This window comes from Pelodiscus sinensis, chromosome 1, assembly GCF_052426305.1.
Source record: "Pelodiscus sinensis isolate ZL-2025 chromosome 1, ASM5242630v1, whole genome shotgun sequence".
Taxonomy (NCBI): Eukaryota; Metazoa; Chordata; order Testudines; family Trionychidae; genus Pelodiscus; species Pelodiscus sinensis.
This window is the reverse complement of record NC_143052.1, coordinates 238218851-238239211: the sequence shown is the minus strand read 5'-3', so window position 1 is coordinate 238239211 and position 20361 is coordinate 238218851. Positions and strand designations below refer to the sequence as shown.

Genomic DNA, 20361 nt, shown 5'->3' with positions numbered 1-20361 from the left:
TCCCCTTCAAAATGTTACATTTCCACGCAAAAGCTGTTAACTTTTGCAATATCTAAAATTGGAAACACTGAATTGGTATTTCATAATTTTACATGAGCATGAAATAAATTGCTAGTGCACTTTAAAGGTAAGCGTACCCACCTTTTGGCTTATTTGGGGGTGGAAGTGTTAGAAATGCATGCTAATTTTCCCAAGTGACAATAAAGTAGCATATTTTGTAAGTAAATTATTTGAGTTTCTATTATATTTCTGCAGTAGTGTTGAACATACTTACTCTAAATACATTAGCTGAAAATTATTTCTTTCTTTTTCATAGTTCATAATATGGGCTGATATCCACTGAGCACACAAGGTGGATTTATATAAATATATTTTTTCAGATAAAGTACGTAGAATGACACTGCCCTTGGTTGCATAGATAGCAGTATTTTGCAGTTTGTTTTTTCCCAAAAATTATTTTTGATTGATTTTTATTGGAAACAAGTATTGGAGAATACTGGCTTTGGGTGTCAAAGTTTTGATTCTGTCTGGGGAGGCAAATAATGCTCCTTTATTGAACAAAGCACTGCACTAAACTGATTCTCATTTGACAGATAAAATCAAGGGGACAGTTCTTCATATGGAAAGGGCAATACTATATGGGAAACTGGAAGAACATGACAAAGCGTTGCATATCCTAGTCCATGAAATAAAGGACTTCTCTGCCGCTGAAGATTACTGCATATGGAGCTCTGAGAATAAAGGTCTACCATACAGGCAAAGGCTTTTCCATATGTTGCTCTCAGTTTATCTAAATCCAGGCTCTTCAGACTGTGAATTGGTTATGGCTGCTGTAGATCTCTTGAATAATCATGCTACCGAATTTGATGCAGCCCATGTCTTACAGCTTGTGCCTGACAGCTGGTCAGTACAGCTTCTCTCCCCATTCCTGACTAGAACAATGAGGGAAAGCCTTCATACAAAAAGAATGACTCAAATTACACTTGGTTTAGCAAAAGCTGAAAACTTAATCTATAAACATGACAAGGTGGGTGCGTTGCTTTCTCTCTTATAATTCAAATATATGGATTTATTTTTAAATATGTCTATAATTTTAAGGTATTTGTTTCCTGAGGAAGAAATCTTTCCCTTAGTTCTTGTCAGTTATTCAAAGTTGCTTTTTTCCCTCTGGCTATATCTCCCAGTTATCAGGACAGTACTGATAACTGCCCAACTCTATCCAGTCCTAAATTTCAAATACTGTGACACAAACCGCTTCATTTTCCCTTTAAAAGATTAGTATGCTCTACTGCGAACTTCAGGACTCCAGTAATCGACTTTTTTCTAATCAGGATTGAGATGTATTGGATGGAGTTGCGGCGTGACATTTGCTCAGCAGTCACCCCAACTCAGACCTACTGGATCACTTCTGTAAGCACAATGTTCACTTGAGAAACCACCTTACATCCTTGCTTACACTAATGTTACTGAACATTTCCAATGTGCTGTTATGCTCATTTAATTAAGAGAGTTAACATATTGACCTACAGAATCTGACTGAGACAAGAATCCATGAGCTAATTAATCTCGAGAAGCTGGGGAATGTACACTCGCAATACTTATTTCCACATACATACTTGGGGAGCTTCGGATTTAAATAAAGTGCTATTTTTTTAAAGAGTAGTAATTAGGAATAAACATGGAATATTTACAAAAATAGCTGTTAAATATGCAAAATTAGTCCAAGCTATTGTAAACAGTCCATGTAATTGGGCTTTTTATAAATCCCAATCAAGTGACTAAGTCTATCCAGTTAGTACAAACGAGAGTCCTGGAGCATCTTAAAGACTAATAAATGTATTTGGGCATAAGGTTTTGTGGGCTAGAACCCACTTCGACAGATGTGTGGACTAGAGCATCTGACAAAGTGGATTCCAGCCCTCAAAAGCTTATGCCAGAGTAAAATTGTTAGTCTTTAAGATGCCGCATTGATTTTGCTGAAACAGAGTAACATGGCTGTTCCTCTGAAACTTGCCCTTAGTGCTAGATAGCTAATGTAGCTGTAATGTAAAAAGCTTTAATGGACACTTTTGTCTTATAAACAACCTGAATTATGTTGTTTTGTCTAGTTCCCTTCCTGATTTACAATGATAATGGATTCCTGTTTTCTCTCCTATTTATAGGTTAAATTAAAAGGAAGTCCAATTATTCTTTCGGACAAAAAGCTCTGCCAGGTGTGCCAAAGTCCCTTCTGTGAGCCTGCCTTCGTGAGATACCCGAATGGTGGTATGGTTCACACCCATTGCGCTGCAAACAGACTCCTGAACCCTAACATAACCCATCACTTATCAAACTCTAGCAGTCAGACTTGAAATATTTTCCAAGTTGCACTGGTTTCCACGACTTATTCCTTGGAAAACATGCTGGATAAAGAACAAAGTGCAGCTACTTTAACAATAAATCAAGATGAAGAGATTATCCTGGGGCTAATGGGAAGATTTCAGTAAATGTGAAATATGGCCACTTATCTGCTGATCTTTATGAATGTAGACAGCAATGAAAATATTAACTGTCAGAAATGGAGACATGCAAGAGTAAGCCGTTCTGTGTATAGTAATAAAAATCTACCTGCTGAAAGAAAATAAGCCTTTTCTTCACAAAAAGGATGGATACAAGGGCAGATGAATGTTTTTTTTTAAGGAAACTTAAATTTGCACTGAATGTGTTTATAAATATGGTGTGGCGGTAAGACTTTTATTCAGGAGTTGGATTTTATCTATCTCTAGAATGCTTTATGAAGAGACTATACCATGTTGTAGCAGTGTAGAGAAGAGACTGGTATGTTTCAGCTCATTTTCAAGAAAAATGCATATTGATTGTTAGCTGCAGCATGTCCTCATTTCTGCTGAACCCTGTTCCACGGGATCACATTCTGAACTTGTTCTATGCCCTACAAATTATTGGCTTTTGATGCACTTTTTGCCCCCCCCCCTTGCTGTATTGTTGTCATAATACAAATTTAAATACTGGCCTGTTGCAAGTTTCTACTGTTCTGCTGTATATAAAGTAATAAACTCAGTGGAAACTGATGGCCTCATACAGTCACACATCTGTATTTGAAAAAGCCAATCATAATGAAGCTGTCTGGTCAGACCCTAGTCACTTTTTTTGTTGTGAAAGAGGCTTTAATAATTTTAAATATGGACTTATTTATTAATACTATACTGTAAATAGAGTTCAATAAATTGGTCTTATCATATTGAATGTCCTTGGAGGATAAACATGTAGCCAGTGATATCAGGGTTGGGGTTATATTATAAATGTCTGCTGTAATATAACTTTGACAACAAGCTGAGACTCCACTGGGACTCACTGCAATAGTAAGTATCAGTGCTTTCAGATCCCTTTGAGATCTAAGACTTAATGAGGGGGGAGAGATTGTGAGGAAGTCAGTACTCACACCTGATGTGCTAGTGAATTTGGTAGGATTTAATAAATGCTATATAAATTCTGATGTGTTCAGCTGGAGAGAAATGGTAAGTGAGGCAACTTTACTGGACCAACTTCTGTCAGTGCAAGTTTCGAGCTTTCACACAGCTCTTCTTCAGGTAACTTTTTTCTATAGTATGAGGAAAAAAATATTTATTGAGTCTGTAAACTATTCAAGATACTCCTTAATCAAATTTTATAAGCGACCTGAGTTTGGAAGAAATCACTTTACATAAGATTAAATATCCATATATTAAAAACTTTGTAATATTTTAAGCCAAAGAAATAATCACACTGTAATAAGTATAATAGGCTCTTGAGTGATACATTGATGAAATAATTGACTCTAAATTTTCAGCTTATGTCAGTTGAGATTTTTCAGCACAAAGTGTATCTGCTCAATGTCCTCTAGATGCAATCTAAAAAGTCTGTGGGCTTTCACACAGTATGGGGCCTGATGATAGTCTGGCTACCTAAGAGAAATTTCCATACCCAGCTATAGTTGCTGGAGTCTGATCCTGAAAGGATGTAACATTTTGCTCTACCTTTAGGCAAAACTGTTTTGGATCTAGCTTCTTTAATAGCTATCTTTCTGACCCCAAGATAAGAAATTAGCAATTTAGGGTTCTTTGGCTTGGGTTCTTACCTTGCATACCTCAGAAAATGATTCTGTAACATTTCTGTTTGAATGGTTTGCTCTGAAGCATACAGGCTAAATTTTGTTAAAAGTTCTTCACATAAATAAAGGTGTCCATAACTTACTTTTTTCCTGCATTAGGCCTCCAGGATTCCCCAATTCAATTGTAAATTGATTCTGCTCAGTTCCTTTGGTTTGTGGTGTTCCCTTAGGTTAAGCATGGCTTTTTTTACACTGACTATAACTACTTTTAGAACACAGTATCATAAATCAGTATGACAAAATACAGGTAAATAACATAAGTTGAGATTGGTAATGTCAACAAATTATTGGAGGGGGGAGACCCACATCATAACTCAAGGAGTACTGATGCATCTGGAAATCAGTGTTATCTAAAGATTTGAATATGGGTTTTTTTTTTAAGTAGGCAATAGCATGGAGTTTGTAAGACATTATATATCGGGAAAGAGGCATTACACAAATATCAGGTGCAATACACCTGTTTTCATAAAGATATCTCACTGGAAATGTATAGTTTCTTTTTTAAAAAAACAAGTATGGTTATTCTTCAGCCAGGAAGTCGAATCCAGATGCTTTACACTTGATCTTTAAAAAAAAAAATGGAACCCTGGGGACTTGGCTAAGGAGAAATTTGTGTTAGAACACCTTAAATGAGTTTATATGTGAATAAGACCAAATATTCTTTGGACAGTTGAACATGTCCATTCCACATTAAGTGTTATGTGCTCATCATATGCATTGGTATCAGAAGTTTTTCCCTCAGCAGTATGCATAGGTAATGGCACTCATGCTGCCAACTCCCTCCCACTCTTGAGTTCCTTTTTGCTGCCAGTGATAGGCTACGTCTAGACTGGCATGATTTTCTGCAAATGCTTTTAACGGAAAAGTTTTCTGTTAAAAGCACTTTTTGCGGAAAAGCGTCCGTGCCCATCTAGACGCGCTTTTGCGCAAAACAAATCCGAGCTGTCTACACTGGCCTTTTTGCGCAAAAGGACTTTTGCTGGAACGGGAGCAACGTAGTATTTCCACAAGAAGCACTGATTTCAGACAGTAGGAAGTCAGTGTTCTTGCGGAAATTCAAGCAGCCAGTCTAGACACCGCCTATAGTGTATAGAACTTCTGTGGTTTCAGATGGGTTTTTTTATCACTAAGTCCCTAGGTTTAAACCTTGTGAATTGTGCAAGCAGCCCATGCCCTTTAGCAACCCACATGGTTGTTGCCTGAGGTGTCTGGGCAAGGGCTACATTAGCAACTGTTGCATTTAAGCTCTGGTCAACAAAAGAACCATTTGCCTCAGGACAATTATAATGAAGTCAGCACTAATTCCAGCAGAGGAGTACAGGTCAGACTCTGCCCCAGCATCATAGCATTGGTGTAGGGCACTGCAGTGGCACTGGCGTCAAGCCCACGTACAATCCCCCTCTAGCCTTGCTCAAGAAAGCCAAAGGGGGCCATGAGGGGCACATCTCTGGTATCCTGTAAAAGAAAGGAGAGAACAAAGAGAGATAAGACTTGTGATGGGTGGATCATCAAATTGGGCCACAGCTCAAGCCAAGTGGTCCAGCCCTTTCCACCCCATGCTAGACAGTGATAAAGGCTGCTGGCATGTAGAGGTGCTATCTAAGCCTTGCCAGCAGCACAGACCATTTTGCCTTTGCTGGTGCCAGTGGCACCAACATAAGCAGTGTCACAGTCCCAGGGCAAGCCCATGTTGGGCTCCTTTCAAGCATCTCCGTTCCAGTAGTGTTGGTCCCTGGCTAAGGGGCCTTCCCACCAGTGCTCCCTTGCAAAGCCACCATTCCTCAGACTTTGGGCTCTGTGAGTGCCCCTTCATCACAGGGAACGAGGGCACCAGGAACGGGACTTTGAGCACAGCTCACCAAGACCACAGCACAGACTAGTTGAGGCTTGTGCCCTTCGGCAAGAGCATTGAGACAAGCGCCCTGTGTCTCCCAGGCTTTGAAATTGCTCACAAGTTGAACAGAGTCACTAGTCACCATCTTGTCAGTGCCAGTCTCCATCATGCAGGTCCTTATGGCCTTGGAGGTCTGCCAGACCAACTCCCAGCACTGGGTGAGCAATGGGAATCTATGAATGCTAGTTTACCATTCTCAATCTGGCCATGTCCTAACTGGTCCCAAGACAGAGACTCTGACCACTCCAAGGGATCTGTGTAGGAAAAGACCTCACACCTTTCCGATCCTGATTGCTGGTCAGCATGCGCTCCACCTTGGAGGCCGGTACTGAGGTGTCCCTGCCACAAGGGCAGGCACAGACATTGTTGGTACCGCTCTCATCTTCAGCACCGCCACTAATCCATGTGTCTGCAGGAGCAATGGCTGGTGCCCTTGTACCTGTGGAACCTTTAAGGGTTAACCCAACCATTTCAGGTCGCCTGACTGATTTCAGGGGCTTCAGAAAGACCATTGGCCTTATCTCACCTTCCCCAGACCCAAAAAGCTCTAGAGGAGCAGCCTGCCACCTTGTAGGAGGAAGGGACAGAGCTCACAGCACCAGCATCCTCCATGACAACAGACAAGGCCGCTAAGCACCCCCCTCACAGGGTCACACTCAGGTGAATTGGAAACTGCTGAAGAGTCTCATATTTCACCTGGGCCTATGTGCAGAGGTGCTCAAAGAGACATTTAGACACATTTTGATTGGCGCTGAGGAACTCTAGCTAGGTTGACTTTGCTCCTTCATCACTAATATTCTACCTCCTCCCTGCACATTTCCAAAAAAGCTGAATATAAATCTTTAGGACCATGAGTAACTGGTTTATACTCCCCAGATCCTAACTCTGAAGTGGTCAACCAGAGGGAGAGTGGGTCAATCAGGGCAATGCCAAATAAAAACTTCAGGAGACTGGATAGGTTTGAGGTGGAAAAATTTATTCATCCTCCAGCCTACAATTGAGGGTGGCTAATCATCAAGCCCTCCTTGGCCATTATAGTTTCAATAATGGTAGGACATGGACAGAGTCAAAGAATTGCTTCCTGAAGGTTCCAGGTTGCTTCCAATGCAATGGACTCCATGATCTCAGCTATATCCCTGCATTGGGCATCCTGACTGTACTTCTCCAGCTTGTCCGTGGAGGCTCTTTATTGATTCAAAACCTTCCTTTCGATGGCCATACTCCATTTGCAGAGCAAATGGCCACCATTTTGCACGGACTTAAGAACCTTTACATTACGCTAAGATATTGGGACCGTACATTCCCAGTCCTGCCTATAAATTATTCTGGTTGCAACCTTCAAGGTCAAGGGAGCCAGCGACATCAGGAGCCACCTGTAAGATCCTGTAGTGGGATCTTAACCTGGTTCTCTCCAGGCTCACTGGAGAGCCCTTCAATCTGCTGGGCTCCTGCTTCCTTTCCCACATATCCTGCAAGGTCACTTTCCTGGTAGCAGTCACGTTGACTAGGCAAGAAGAGTCTTGGAGATTAAGGCCTTGACCTCGGAACCACCTTACACGGTCTTTTTAAAAAGTCCAGCTCCTGTCCCACTTGTTCCTTCCTTCCTGCCAAAGGTAGTATCTTCCTTCCACAAGAACCAGGACATTCTTCCCAGTGTTCTTTCCCAAACTCCACAGGACTGCCGTAGAAAGGTGTCTTCACGCAGTAGATATCCAGAGGGCCTTGGCCTTTTACTTGGAAAAGACAAATAATTTCCCTAAGTCAACCTAGCTCTTCATCCTATCCAATGTAGCAATGAAGGGTCTTCCAGCCTCCTTGCAGAGGATTACCTACTGGATTACCTCTTGCATAAGAACCTGTTAGGAGCTGGCAAAAGTTCTACCACTGCCAGTTGTCAGATCCCATTCTACTAGAGTGCAGGTGTCTTTAGCAGCCTTCCTGGTGAACATTTCAATCCAGAACATCTGGAGAGCCCATGATATGGCCCTATTATAACACATTCACATCTTATTATGTCATCACTCAGCAGGCCGGAAACAATGTGGGTTTGGCAGAGCTGTTACAACCTATGCAGCTGTGAACTCCTACCTGCTTTCCAAGGATATCGTTTGGAGTCACTCCATGCGGAATGAGTGTGAACAAGCACTTGAAGACAAGACACCTGTTCCATAGCTGGTGTTCAAGAAGTGTTGCTCACGAGGGAAGAACTTCTGGCAAGCACACACATCTAATGTGTAATGGACATAAGCAACATATATCGAACACCAGTTACGAAACAGGTATCTGTCTTTGGGTGTGTCTAGACTACAGAGTTTTGTCGACAAAAGTCCACTTTTGTCAACAAAACTATACTTGCGTCTACACTACCGCTGAGTTCTGTCGACATAACGTCGACAGAACTCAGCAGTTTTGTCGATGCTGGTAAACCTCATTTTATGAGGCATAACGCCTTCTGTCGACAGAGTTCTGTCAACAGAAGGTGTTATTGCATCTAGGGTTGTGTCTAGACTACAGGGTTTTGTCGACAAAGCAGCTTGCTTTGTCGACAGAACTGAATGTAGTCTAGACACTCTCTATCGACAGAAGCTTGTAGTCTAGACGTACACTTTGAGTGCTTGCTCATATCCATTCTGCATTAATTTATTTTGTTAATAGAAAAACAGATACTTATCTAAACAACCTTGTAATTCATTTAACTTGTAATTCATCTAACTATAGCACACATTCAAGGCACACGGATAGTGGAGAATAATATAATCTAACCTTTAGTAGGCAAAAAATATGCATACAGTTTTTTTAACTCAAGGGACTTGTCTATGAGTGTAATCTTGGCAGGGGGAATATATATTGCTGCTTTAATATTAACTTCTATATCACTGTGTTCAATGTATACCTACAGCTGTGCACATTTTGAATATAATTCTAAAATTTAAAGCAACACCTTTATTTGCTGGCAGAATAAGCACTATAAATTATCTCAAAACAACTCAGTTATGTGCAACGATAAATTAGCAGGTTTGTGAGACTACTGCCACTGGCACAAAGACCATCATTAAACTTCTATTCTAGAGCCATTTGCAAGGCACTTGTATCAAAATCTTTTCAGTTACAGCGTCATATTCTGCAACCACCTTGAGAATTTGCCTCAAATTAAATTCAAATTGTGTAGGAATCAGTACATTAATGTAGCATCTCTAAACTGTGTGGAAACTTGCTAGAATTTCCAAATGCAAATAAACCAAAGGTAAATCCAGGTTCCACAGAAGACAGAGAAAGAACATGGGTGACAACAATCTTTAGTTGCTATCCCGTAAATAGTTTTGGAGTAATCTCGAACGATGGACTGTCCCCCTTCCTGGCCACCCTTCTAAGATCTTTTGATGCAAAATGTGAGAGAAACTAGCAAAATTGGATTCAGAACTGCAGAAAGATGTTTGTGCCCCTTTGCCTAACCTTTCTCTCATTGTCTCTGCCTTTACCTTTGTTTTTCACCCTATCTGATATCAATAGCAGCAGTACTGCAGTGTGGAATGTCTCCTGCTAACCCTCTAGATTCTTGGAGGTTGCAAATTATTGGTTCTTGTTAGTAACACTTTCTGTCAGAAAGAATATGTTGGGTTGTTGTTTACTGGTTCTGGGAGGGATTCATTGGAGGTGGTTGGTGTCAGCAACCCTGCTGACAACTTAGATAAGAAATGACATCAGCTATGACTTGGAAGTGCCATTTTTCTGATTTACTTTGCCTTTGAGACACTATTATATCAGTCTGTGCACTTTCACAGCAGTTATCTTGCAGAATCTCTGCAACTTATTGTTCTACCAATTTATTCAATCATTGCTGGTTCTGGAGTCAGTTCAAAGCACTTCGGTCTCCAAGATCAAGCCTCTCTACTATGTTATATCTTTGGTAAGCAAACCAATCAAAATGTCAGCACTGGGTATAAAACACAGCATTGCAACAATGATACTATTCAGCACAACTACTGGAGTTGAAGCTTGTTTTCATCCTGTGTTGTCCATATAAATTGAGAGCCATATGATGCTGTTATCAACATGAAACAAACTTCTCTGTTTCCTTTTTACTTCAGCACCCAGCTCATAACTTTCTGTACTGCCTGCTACTTGCACATACTGAAATATCATTGAATGTTGGCCTAAAATTTCAGGTAATTCACAGGGATTTTAGTCACCTATGTTGACTAATGTGTCCACAATTATCCTGGTTAAAGAAGATAATATCTTTGCTTCTCTCCATCCCCCCCGCCCCCCCAAATCTTAATTTGTCCTGATTTACAGTCTGTTTTTCTCCCTATGTAAAGCAAAAAGTAGGGAAGAAATAATTGATTAAAACGTGCACTTCAGAACACTGTTCTGCTTAAATTAGATGCTAGAAACAGCAGTGAACTGTCCTAATTATGCCTGTAAAGCAGGAGTAGGGAAACTTTTTCCTATCGGGACCACTGACATGCAGAAAAAATGAGTGGCAGGCCATATACAACCCAGCTGTGGAGAGCATGGAGGCTTGGGCCAAAAATTAGGGGTCAGATGCAGGCTCCAAGCTGAGTTAGAAGGTTGGGGTGTGGATGTGGGCTCTGAGTGAGGGCACAGACAATGAAGTGTTTGGGGTGCAGGCAAGGGCTCCAGACACAGGATGGAGGTCTGGGTAGGAGTTAGAGCACCACATGGGGGTTAGGGATGTAAGTGACTAGTCAACCAACTGATGAGCCTAGGCTTATTGGTTAGTGGACTACTCACATCCCCCCCTATATCAGAAGCAGTAGGGGGGGAAGCAGGAGCTGGCTCCCCCAACACCTATCTCGTAGAGCTGGAAGGGACCTTGAGATGTCATCAAATCAAGTAGTCTCCTGCACTCATGGCAGGACCAAGTACCATCCCTGACCTATTTGCCCCAGATCCCTAAATGGTCCTTCTCAAGGGCTGAACTCACAACCCTGGGTTTAGCAGGCCAATGCTCAAACCACTGAGCTATCCTTCCCCCCACTGTTTCTGCAATGCTGCCTGCCCTCCCACTCTGCTGCTCTATCAGAGGCAGCAACGCAAGGGAGAGGGGAGGCTGCTACAAAGCAGCCTCTGCCCATGGCAGGCCAGGCTGGCTGTGGACAGGGGGTTGCTCCACCTGGGCAGACAGTCCAGTCCAGATCAGTCTTGGCTTGTGCCGGATCTGGGACCTACCCCTGCTGCAGCTCTGCAGCTTAAATGTAGTAGGAGCTAGGCTGCCTGCCTGCCTGGCTCTTACTACATTTAAACCACAAAGCCACAGTGGGGTTAGTGCCTGGATCCAGTGTGAGCCAGGACTGAGCGCTTCTTCCCTTAGCGACTAATTGTGTAGTTGATTAGTGAATTATCTGGCTCTTAATATCCTGAGTGGGGGTGCTGGCTCCAGTAGGCAGTTTAGGTGCAGGAGGGGGGCTCAATGCTAGGGCAGGGATTTGGGGAGCAGAAGAGGGTTTGGGACACTTAGGCAGCTCCCATACAGTGGCAAGAGGCTCCCTGCACCACCCCTAACCCAATGCTGCTGCCACTTCCAGAAGCAGCCACAGCCAGCACATCTTAGGGGGAGGTGTCTCCATGTGCTGCCCTTGCCTATGGGCACTGCACCCTCAGTTTCCATTGATCACTGTCCCTGGCCAATTGGAGCTGTGAAGGCGGCATTTGCTGGAGCTTGGAACTCGCAGCTCCAGCACAGAGCAGGAGGGGAGAACTGAGGCTCAGGGCTTCACACCTGTGGCACAGAGACTTGGCAATGGGCTGGATTAAATTAAGCAGGGGGGCATTTCACTCTGTTCTCCTTCATCTGTAAATTGTCATGCAACTTGACTGTACTACAAGAATATTCTTGATAAATTGCATACCATGTGTGTTAGAGACAGTTATTTTTATGTAATGTCCATCAAACTTGTGATATGAGACTTTTATGCTCATTGATCTCTCTCTCTCTCTCTCTCTCTCTCTCTCCAAACTTATTTTGTGTGGGTTTAATACCACATTTCACTCATAATGGTTTGTTTTGCAGAGCAGTAAGTTGCTGTGTAGTCAGCCCTGGTTTACATGACAAACTTATATCAGTATAACTGTGTTGCTCAGGGGTGTGGCTTTTCCACGATCTTGAGTGACAGTTATACCAACTGAACATCTGGTGCAGACAGTGCTGTGTCATCCACAGTGCTTTTCCTGTCAGGATAACTACCACCTCTTGCAGAGGTGGAGTACCTACATTCATATATGGGTGCGTCTAGACTGGCAAAATTTTGTACAAAAGCAATTGCTTTTGTGCAAAAACTTGCCAGCTGTCTACACTGGCCACTTGAATTTGCGCAAGAGCACTGACGTTCTAATGTAAGAATTCAGTGCTTCTTGCGCAAATACTTTGACGCTCCCGTTCAGGGATAACCCTCTTGCGCAAGAATACTTGTGCAAGAGGGCCAGTGTAGACAGGCACCTTAATTTTTTAAGCAAGAAAGCCCGATGGCTAAAATGGCCATCAGAGCTTTCTTGCGCAAAAGCGTGTCTATGCTGGGCATGGATGCTTTTGCGCAAAAGCACTTTTTGCTCAAAAGCATCTGTGCCAATCTAGATGCTCTTTTGCAGAAATACTTTTAATGGACAAACTTTTCCGTTAAAAGTATTTCCGCAAAATCATGCCAGTCTAGACACAGCCATAGGAGAAACTTTCCCATCAGCATAGGTAGCATCTTTACTAAAAACTGTAAGTTTAAATGAGGCATCAAAATATGAAGCTACAGCCTGCTGTTGTGCCACCATTCACATCCCATGTGGTCATTGCTTGATTATAGCCTTGAAATCATTAGCTGCATCTTCAACCATATCACTCGTGGGTTGATTAAAATATTAGTTTCCATTATGCATTAGTATTATGAAACTGCTATCTTTGGGGTGGAAATATAAGCATATGAGCCATTTAATACCTTCATGATTTTCATATGAAAGACTAACTGTGAATCAATGCTCCAACTTTAACAAAATGATTTTTCTTACCTTGAGTAATTTTAAAAATCAGTCATTCTGCTGATAGTTTTCATTGTTCTCTATGGTAATCACTTCTTCTTTTCCAGTTAGCTTTAGTCTGATCATTCTATACAGATCATCATGATCTAAATTTTCAGTTACGTCCTAATTTTTATATTAAATTTACATTTGCAATGAATAATTCATCATGTCTCCAGTTCTTCTAATGCCTATGAATTACTAATGTAGAGTGTTTCCTTGCTGTAGAACACGGGCTGAGCTGTAAGCTAACAAGTTTATGCCCTGTGAACACTTATGAAATGTGCTGCTGCTTCCAATGCAAAGTTAATGGCTAATTGCACAATGAAATACACCCCAGGATTAAGCTTGCTTCTATGGCCATCTTCATATTTATCCTTCTGCTATTTTGACTTCTTGCTCAGTATGGCAGTGAACATATCCAGCAGCATATGGAATATACTAATGTTAACATGTTGATTTTAATAAATTATTTTAAATACTTTTTGTAACTTGCTTTCTAGAGGTACACGCTCTGATATATCACTGTTAAATGAAGCAAACCTTCATGAAGGAAATGTTGCCTTGTTAGAGGCAACTGAAATATCTACTAAGAAGTGATCAATGATATGCTCAATGTTTGTACTAAATCCTAGGTGAACTGGTTGTCCTCCTTCTAGAACACTAGGCAATTTGGATGGTTTTTTTTGGAGGGGAGAGGGTGATTTTCTCATGTAGTATGCTTCCTCTCTTCCTGTCCACTAAGTCTGCATTTATTGGGATTCCGCAGTTGTTGTTGAGCAGTATGGACTTTCTCGGGTGCTATATGACTCACAGGCCATATGATTCCTGATTGGGTTAGTTAAAACTACAGCAGGGATGAACTTGGTAGAGCAATAAATCAGCCAAACAGTACAGGCAAAAAATGGGGAAAGGTCTGTTTAAGGGGATCACTATAGGCAATTAGAGACAATATTATAATGTTACCATTTTCCAGAGGGTGGGTGGGAGAGTCATGAAAGTAAGTATCTCACTCCTGAGAGTATGCAGAATCTCTTGCATGCATGCAGCTTCAGACCAAGTCCTTATGCGTGCTCACCTGGATGCCACTTTGGTTCCTGCACAAGTGCTTTGCCAATTGGTGTGGGAAAATTTCTTACAATGGGGCTCTTAACAGTGGAGGTGGGGTTACCATGAGGATGGTTTCCAGCTCCTTATAGAAGAGGTAAGTCTTTGGCAAAGCACCAGAGTAATGGATTGATTCCCTTGCCTTGTGGTATGCCTACCTCAGCTCCTTTATCTTCGTACAACACTGATGCATGTCCCATTTGTAGCCCTTATTCAAGATGTCATGAGAAATCTGACCACAGGTATTGATGATCTTCTTTGAATGCTTGTTTGTGTGCATTCCAATCAGCTGTGTATGCACATGCATGTGCACAGCAGCTGGAAGATTCCACCCCCCCCCCCAGCAGCTAGCTGTGGGGGCAGTCTGGGCACTCCCTGGAGCGGGAATATATTTACTGCAACTTCATGCAGGGTAATCATAGAACACTAGAACTGGAAGGGACCTCGAGAGGTCATCGAGTCCAGTCTCCTGCCCTCATGGCTGAACCAAGCACTGTCTAGACCAGGGATGGCCAACTCACGGCTCGTGAGCCGCATGCAGCTCTTCAAAGAAAAAATTGTGGCTCCCGCGCTCACGGCTCTTAAAGGGGCAGCATATTTCGGTCTGAAAGAGACAGTGCCAGAGTCGCAGCATCCCGTGCAGACTTCAAAATGGCCACCTTAAAAGGGCAATGCCTGCTCTGCTCTTTAGAGGGTGGCAGCCGAGGCTTTTTTTTGCTCAACAACTTTTTTCCCCTCGGCTCTTTGCGCTGTATCCACCATTATTTTAGCTCTTCCTCTGTAATGGGTTGGCCACACCAGTCTAGACCATCTCTGATAGATGTCTATCTAACCTGCTCTTAAATATCTCCAGAGATGGAGATTCTACAACCTCCCTGACAATGTATTCCAGTGTTTAACCACCCTGACAGTTAGGAACTTTTTCCTAATGTCCAACCTAAACCTTCCTTGCGGCAATTTAAACCCATTGCTTCTTATCTTTCTTTGGAGGCCAAGGAGAACAAATTTTCTCCCTCTTCCTTGTGACACCTTTTAGATATCTGAAAACCACTATCATGTCTCCTCTCAGTCTTCTCCTTTCCAAACGAAATAAGCCCAATTCTTTCAGTCTTCCTTCATAGGTCATGTTCTCTAGACCTTTAATCATTCTTGTTGTTCTTCTCTGGACCTTTTCCAGTTTCTCCATATCTTTCTTGAAATGTGTTGCCCAGAACTAGATACAATACTCCAATTGAGGCCTAATGATCATCTTCCAATCTCAGGTGCCTACCTGGGGCTTCCTAAATCCAAAGCTGTCAGTAACTTTGCTCTCTGAGGTGATTTCAAGAAATAAATGAGACACAGCACCTGCTATAGGGCTGCACCTAATGAAGCGCTTTTACATGAAGCTTTCATTTTAGTAGCCTTTAACACTCTCAGGCTATGTGTACATTGCAGGTATTTGTCAGCAGAGAATATGCTAACGAAGCACTCATTAGCATTTGTTATGCAGTTATTTGCATATTCTCTGACGATGCTTTTTATGCAAGAGGCTTTTGCGCAAAAACAAGCAGTGCAGATGGGTCCGTTTTGCGCAAAAAAACCTTTTACACAAGATCCTTATGCCTCAAAGGAGGCAAAAACCTCTTGTGCACAAAGCATGGGCAGAGAATATGAAAATGACAGTGCGACAAATGCTAATGAGTGCTTCATTTAGCAAACTCTCTGCTAGCAAAAGCCTGCAGTGTAGACATAGCCTCACTGGAAAGCTTTTGCTCTAAGTCTGTGATTTCTTTAGACCATGTCTTCTGGACTGCTGACAGACAGAGGGAAAGAGGGAGTATTTGGTGGGCCTGGGGTTCTATGGCAATGACAGTGCATGGATTCCCACGTCCTTTAAATTACCATTGAGGGGCTTTCTGGGCAGTGCTGAGAGCTGGCTGCCCAGGCCCTGTCCTTTCTTGCTGAGGCCCTGCCTCTTCTGAGAGTACAGATCTGGGTTCCCCTCCACCTTACCCAGGGGCCCGGTGTGGCTGCCAGCTCTCCTGAATATCTACATTGCACTTTCATCCTTACAACTTTTGTTGCTCAGAAGTGAGAAATAATACCCCCTAATGACCAGTTTTGACAACAAAAAACATCGGTGTGGACAGCACTGTTGGTGGGAGTCGCTGTCCCATCAACAAAGCTAATGCTTCTTGTTCGGAGTGGTTTTATTTGATTGTCAGGAGAACTCTCTCCTGCTGACAAAGAGCAGCTACCCTGCTAACCTTAAATGGTGCAGCTATAATGGCACAATGGTGCCATTGTAAAGTGTGAAGTATAGACATAGCCTTAGACTTAAGCACATACAAACACAATAGGGTACAGAGCACTCCCAAACATTAGTTACCTGTCTGAAGGGGTTTTAAGTGGCCAAACAGGGTTCTAGTGGCCAGCTATAAACCTGTCACTAGGAATTCCAAGTCCTATCTAGGTCCTATCCAGGTCGAATCCAAATTCCTCAGACCTGTCTACCCTGTTTGTTAGTAATGGCTACAATTACATCAAAGAAAAAACTAAGCAAGAACTTAAGCTGTTACACAATTGTGTTTTTGCATAGTCTACAGTCTCATGGGCACTGACACAGCCACCCAGCAGAAGTCAAATACAGAGAGACTTCCTGTCTTTCACAGATACTTACCCAAAGGGCTGGCTGGAGCCATTCCTGCGCCCCGGGCAGTGGGTGCACGACACATGCGCAGCCCCACCCCCCGGCATGCTGCGCACCTTACAGCTGCCATCAGGCACCCCCCATAGGTTGGCACCCCAGGCAGCTGCCCAGCTTGCCACCCCACTTAATCCAGCCCTGCCCCAGCATATCAAAGAGAACATTGAATCAGGCTCACTCCATGTAATCACTGCCTTCTTCCTCCAAGCTTTGCCTTAATTATGCTGAATTCCTGCAGAGGCCTACTAACTGGTTAAATACTATAAGCAGAATAATTGATAGTCCAGCCCAGTGACCTGGACACCTGGCTAGTTGGTAAAAATGCCCCTCATCACAATGCTGCCTTTAAAAAGATTCTTCAGATTTTCACTGGATGCCATTAGTTGTAATGTTCCTATCTGACTGCTTATAAGGACTGCCTCCTGCTAGCAGCTATAGTTGCTGCTTTAGCTCAAATGATGGCCGTCTTTGATGTTCAGTTCTATGTATCACCATGGACACAGAGCAGAGAGAGTCTGTTACAACCATGTGAAAGAGGTTTTGTCATCCTAACCTTACAGCTTTGTAGGACACTGCAACTGCAGTTGCATTATATACATGCAAGCCTTGGCATTTTCAAATCCCTCAGCCAAATGTCCTCAGAGTTGTGAACAGGATGTCCTGTGGGACAGGTTCATACATACTATCAATCTACAGTATGCTTAATGACGACATTATGCAGCAGGATTGCCTGGGCTGATATGTTCATTGTGATTGACATTTCACATTGTTTGCTGTTTATATGATGTGCATTTGGAAAGTCCACTGGCATCAAAAGACCTTAAGTAACCTGGTGTTTAACTTGTTTTTGACAGTCTGGCCATGCAATAGTTTGGTATTGTATTTGCATCCAACTGTAAAGTAGCTTCAGCTGCCCTATCTTGAGGAAAAGTCTGAGGTTCATAATATTTTTTGGCGTGTGCTTTTCAGGCCATAAGTTATTATACCTTAACATTAACCACCTATGTTAGAATGATGTTCAGATAATTTGGAGTACTATGCTTTTCTCTAAACCTGTAATTTTAATTTGGTACAGATTTTAAACATATCTTCTACTCTAAGGGGACTGTAATTGAAATATTTGTTTTCTGTACAGCCTCCCTAAAATCTGACATTGCAGCCATTTTAACTATACTTATACTTCCCTGCAGTTACCTGGCAATGAGTAGAATTAAAAACTATTTTTGTTCTAGAGCTTGATACTGTGGACTTAGGCCTTATTTCTGTTCTTGGTGTGTTTTCTACAACTGAACTGTGTGATGAAACCACATTTTTTTAAAGGATGACATAGGCTCTCAGCTGTTAATAAAGTGCTATTAGACTATATTTTTGGTCACAAGTGACATTTTTGCATGACATCAAGTATTGCAACATTAATGCACCAAGTGGTTTTAATTGAAGCAGTACTACGTTATTTGTAATCTTGGGAGAAGTTAGAAATGCATTCATAACACACAAACAATCTAGCATAGAATCATTTTGAAGATAGTTGACAACTGCAGAAAGTAAATAATAGAAATAAACCATTGCCTACTTTAACCAATCCTTTCATAACTTTTCCCATTGGCCCTGTAACTTCTTCCTAAACAGCTGACTGTGTCTCACTACATACATATATTGTACTTGGCTGTATTCTCCTCTTTGTTCGCCCAGGCACTTTAGGGAGGATCTTGAATGTTTTAGGCATGAACTCCATACAGGCTTCACGAAATTTCTTGATTCTCCAACAGTAGACGACAGGATTGAATACTGACTTAAGGTAACTCAGCCACAGGATGTAGGTGCTGGTGCTGTAGAAAGAAGGGCTGTAGTAGAACTGTCTGCTAAATACAGAGAGCAAGCTGAACACGGTATGTGGAAGCCAGCAGAGTGAAAACCCAATGAACAGAATGAGAATTGTAGTGAAGGCTCTGGTTTTGAAGCTCATGTCCACATTCACCTGCTGAGGCTTCTGTAGACCTATGAGGCCTAGTTTGCTCACCTGGCTCAAACAAAGGCTCTCAGCATGGTTGTGGATCCTGAGGGCATTGCGTCGCACAGTATTTAGAATGCAAAAGTAAGAATACAGCATGACACTGAAAGGAATGAAGAAAACTGCTACAACTAGTGTCACAGCATATGCTCTGTCAGCAGGAAATTCAGTGTACCCCAGAACGCATTGAGGGGCCCGGGCTGGCACTTCCACAAATGTCCATCCAATCACTGAAGGAAAGGAAATGCAAAAGGACAGTACCCATGAAATGACTATGATAACTTTGGCACGGTGAGGATTCAGCTTGTCTTGCCGCTGAACAATGATTAAGAAACGGTCCACGCTAATGACCAAGAGTATAGAGACTCCCTCCAAGACAAATAACCAATAGAGCATAGCTGATATTCGGCAGAAGTGCGCTCCAAAGTTCCAGTTCACTGTAATAACTGTAATGGCAGTAAAAGGCATGCAGAACAAAGACAGCATGATGTCCGAAAAGGCCAAAGTAGCTAGCAGCAGATTGATGGCTGAACGCATGGCTGTCTTCTGGTAGACAATGAGGCAGACAATGGCATTACCAAAAAATCCAATAGCGATCATGAATACCATTATTATTACCAGCACTATCCTGAGTGGGACAGGCACAGATGTGTAATGGGAGCCTATGGGTGGGGTACTCTCATTGAGAGCAACGTGAGTGTCATTGCATGCCATCACTGACTGACCTGAACTGGGAGGAGGAAGAGCCAAAAAGTCTTCCTTTTAACTCTTCAGTTGTTGCCATTTTTCATTTTGGCTGCCAGAAAAAGGCTATGGATAGATCTGCAGCTAGCTTTGGTAGTTTAATGGTTAAAACAGAAGTCTGTCTTTCAGGAAATATTTTTCAGATATCAGGAGGGCTGAACAAAAGCAAATACTTAGCAAAGAGCAAGTAACTTCAGGATTTGTTGGAGCTGAGGCCATCTTCGAGTACATTTGCTTGGTGAATCTCTAACCTAGAAAAAGAATAGTAAGGTGAATCATAAATTACTTTCTATCCGTAAAAAAACATGGGTTCCATGAAATGACTGATTAAATTCTATGATTAATGTGTATGATGAAATACACATAAGGATAGTCAGCTGGCCTAAAAACAACTGCTTCCAGCGGTTAATAGGAGGATTCGATTTTCTAGTAAGTCCACCAATCAATGTAAGATCAGTTTTATTTATTACATGTGTTTTAGACCCCCATGTTACCTTGACAGAGAAAACAAAAACAGACCAAGTCTATCAGAGCACGTCTACACAGCAGGGCTAAAGCCAAAATAAGATACGCAACTTGAGCTATGTCAATTGTGTAGCTTAAGTCGAAATACCTTATTTCGGCTTTTGGCGCTGTCTACACAGCAGGCAGTCCAAGAGTGTGTTCTTCCTCCAACTTCCTTTACTCCTCATCAATGAGGGTTACAGGAGTTGGAGTAAGAAGTCCTCCAGCTCGCCATTATT

The 20361-nt window shown here is 42.2% G+C and overlaps 2 protein-coding genes across 12 annotated transcripts in view; one reads left to right on the top strand and one right to left on the bottom strand.

Moving 5' to 3' along the window:
- Positions 1–3149, top strand: part of TGFBRAP1 (transforming growth factor beta receptor associated protein 1) — a 42630-nt gene extending 39481 nt beyond the window's left edge. For 2 of the 3 annotated variants that reach the window (XM_006114576.5, XM_006114575.5), the window contains exons 11-12: positions 594–1027; positions 2163–3149. In XM_006114576.5, the coding sequence (XP_006114638.2) occupies positions 594–1027; positions 2163–2351 (623 nt within the window). In that variant the 3' untranslated portion in view covers positions 2352–3149. The remainder of the gene's footprint in view (positions 1–593; positions 1028–2162) is intronic. The other variant, XM_075917523.2, reaches the window with a different exon arrangement.
- The window catches only part of GPR45 (G protein-coupled receptor 45), a 43549-nt gene continuing 23779 nt past the window's right edge, over positions 592–20361 (bottom strand). For all 9 annotated transcript variants that reach the window (XM_075917579.2, XM_075917589.2, XM_075917614.2 and 6 more), the window contains one exon: positions 592–19869. In XM_075917579.2, coding sequence (XP_075773694.2) covers positions 18485–19588 — 1104 coding nt within the window. In that variant the 5' untranslated portion in view covers positions 19589–19869 and the 3' untranslated portion in view covers positions 592–18484. The remainder of the gene's footprint in view (positions 19870–20361) is intronic.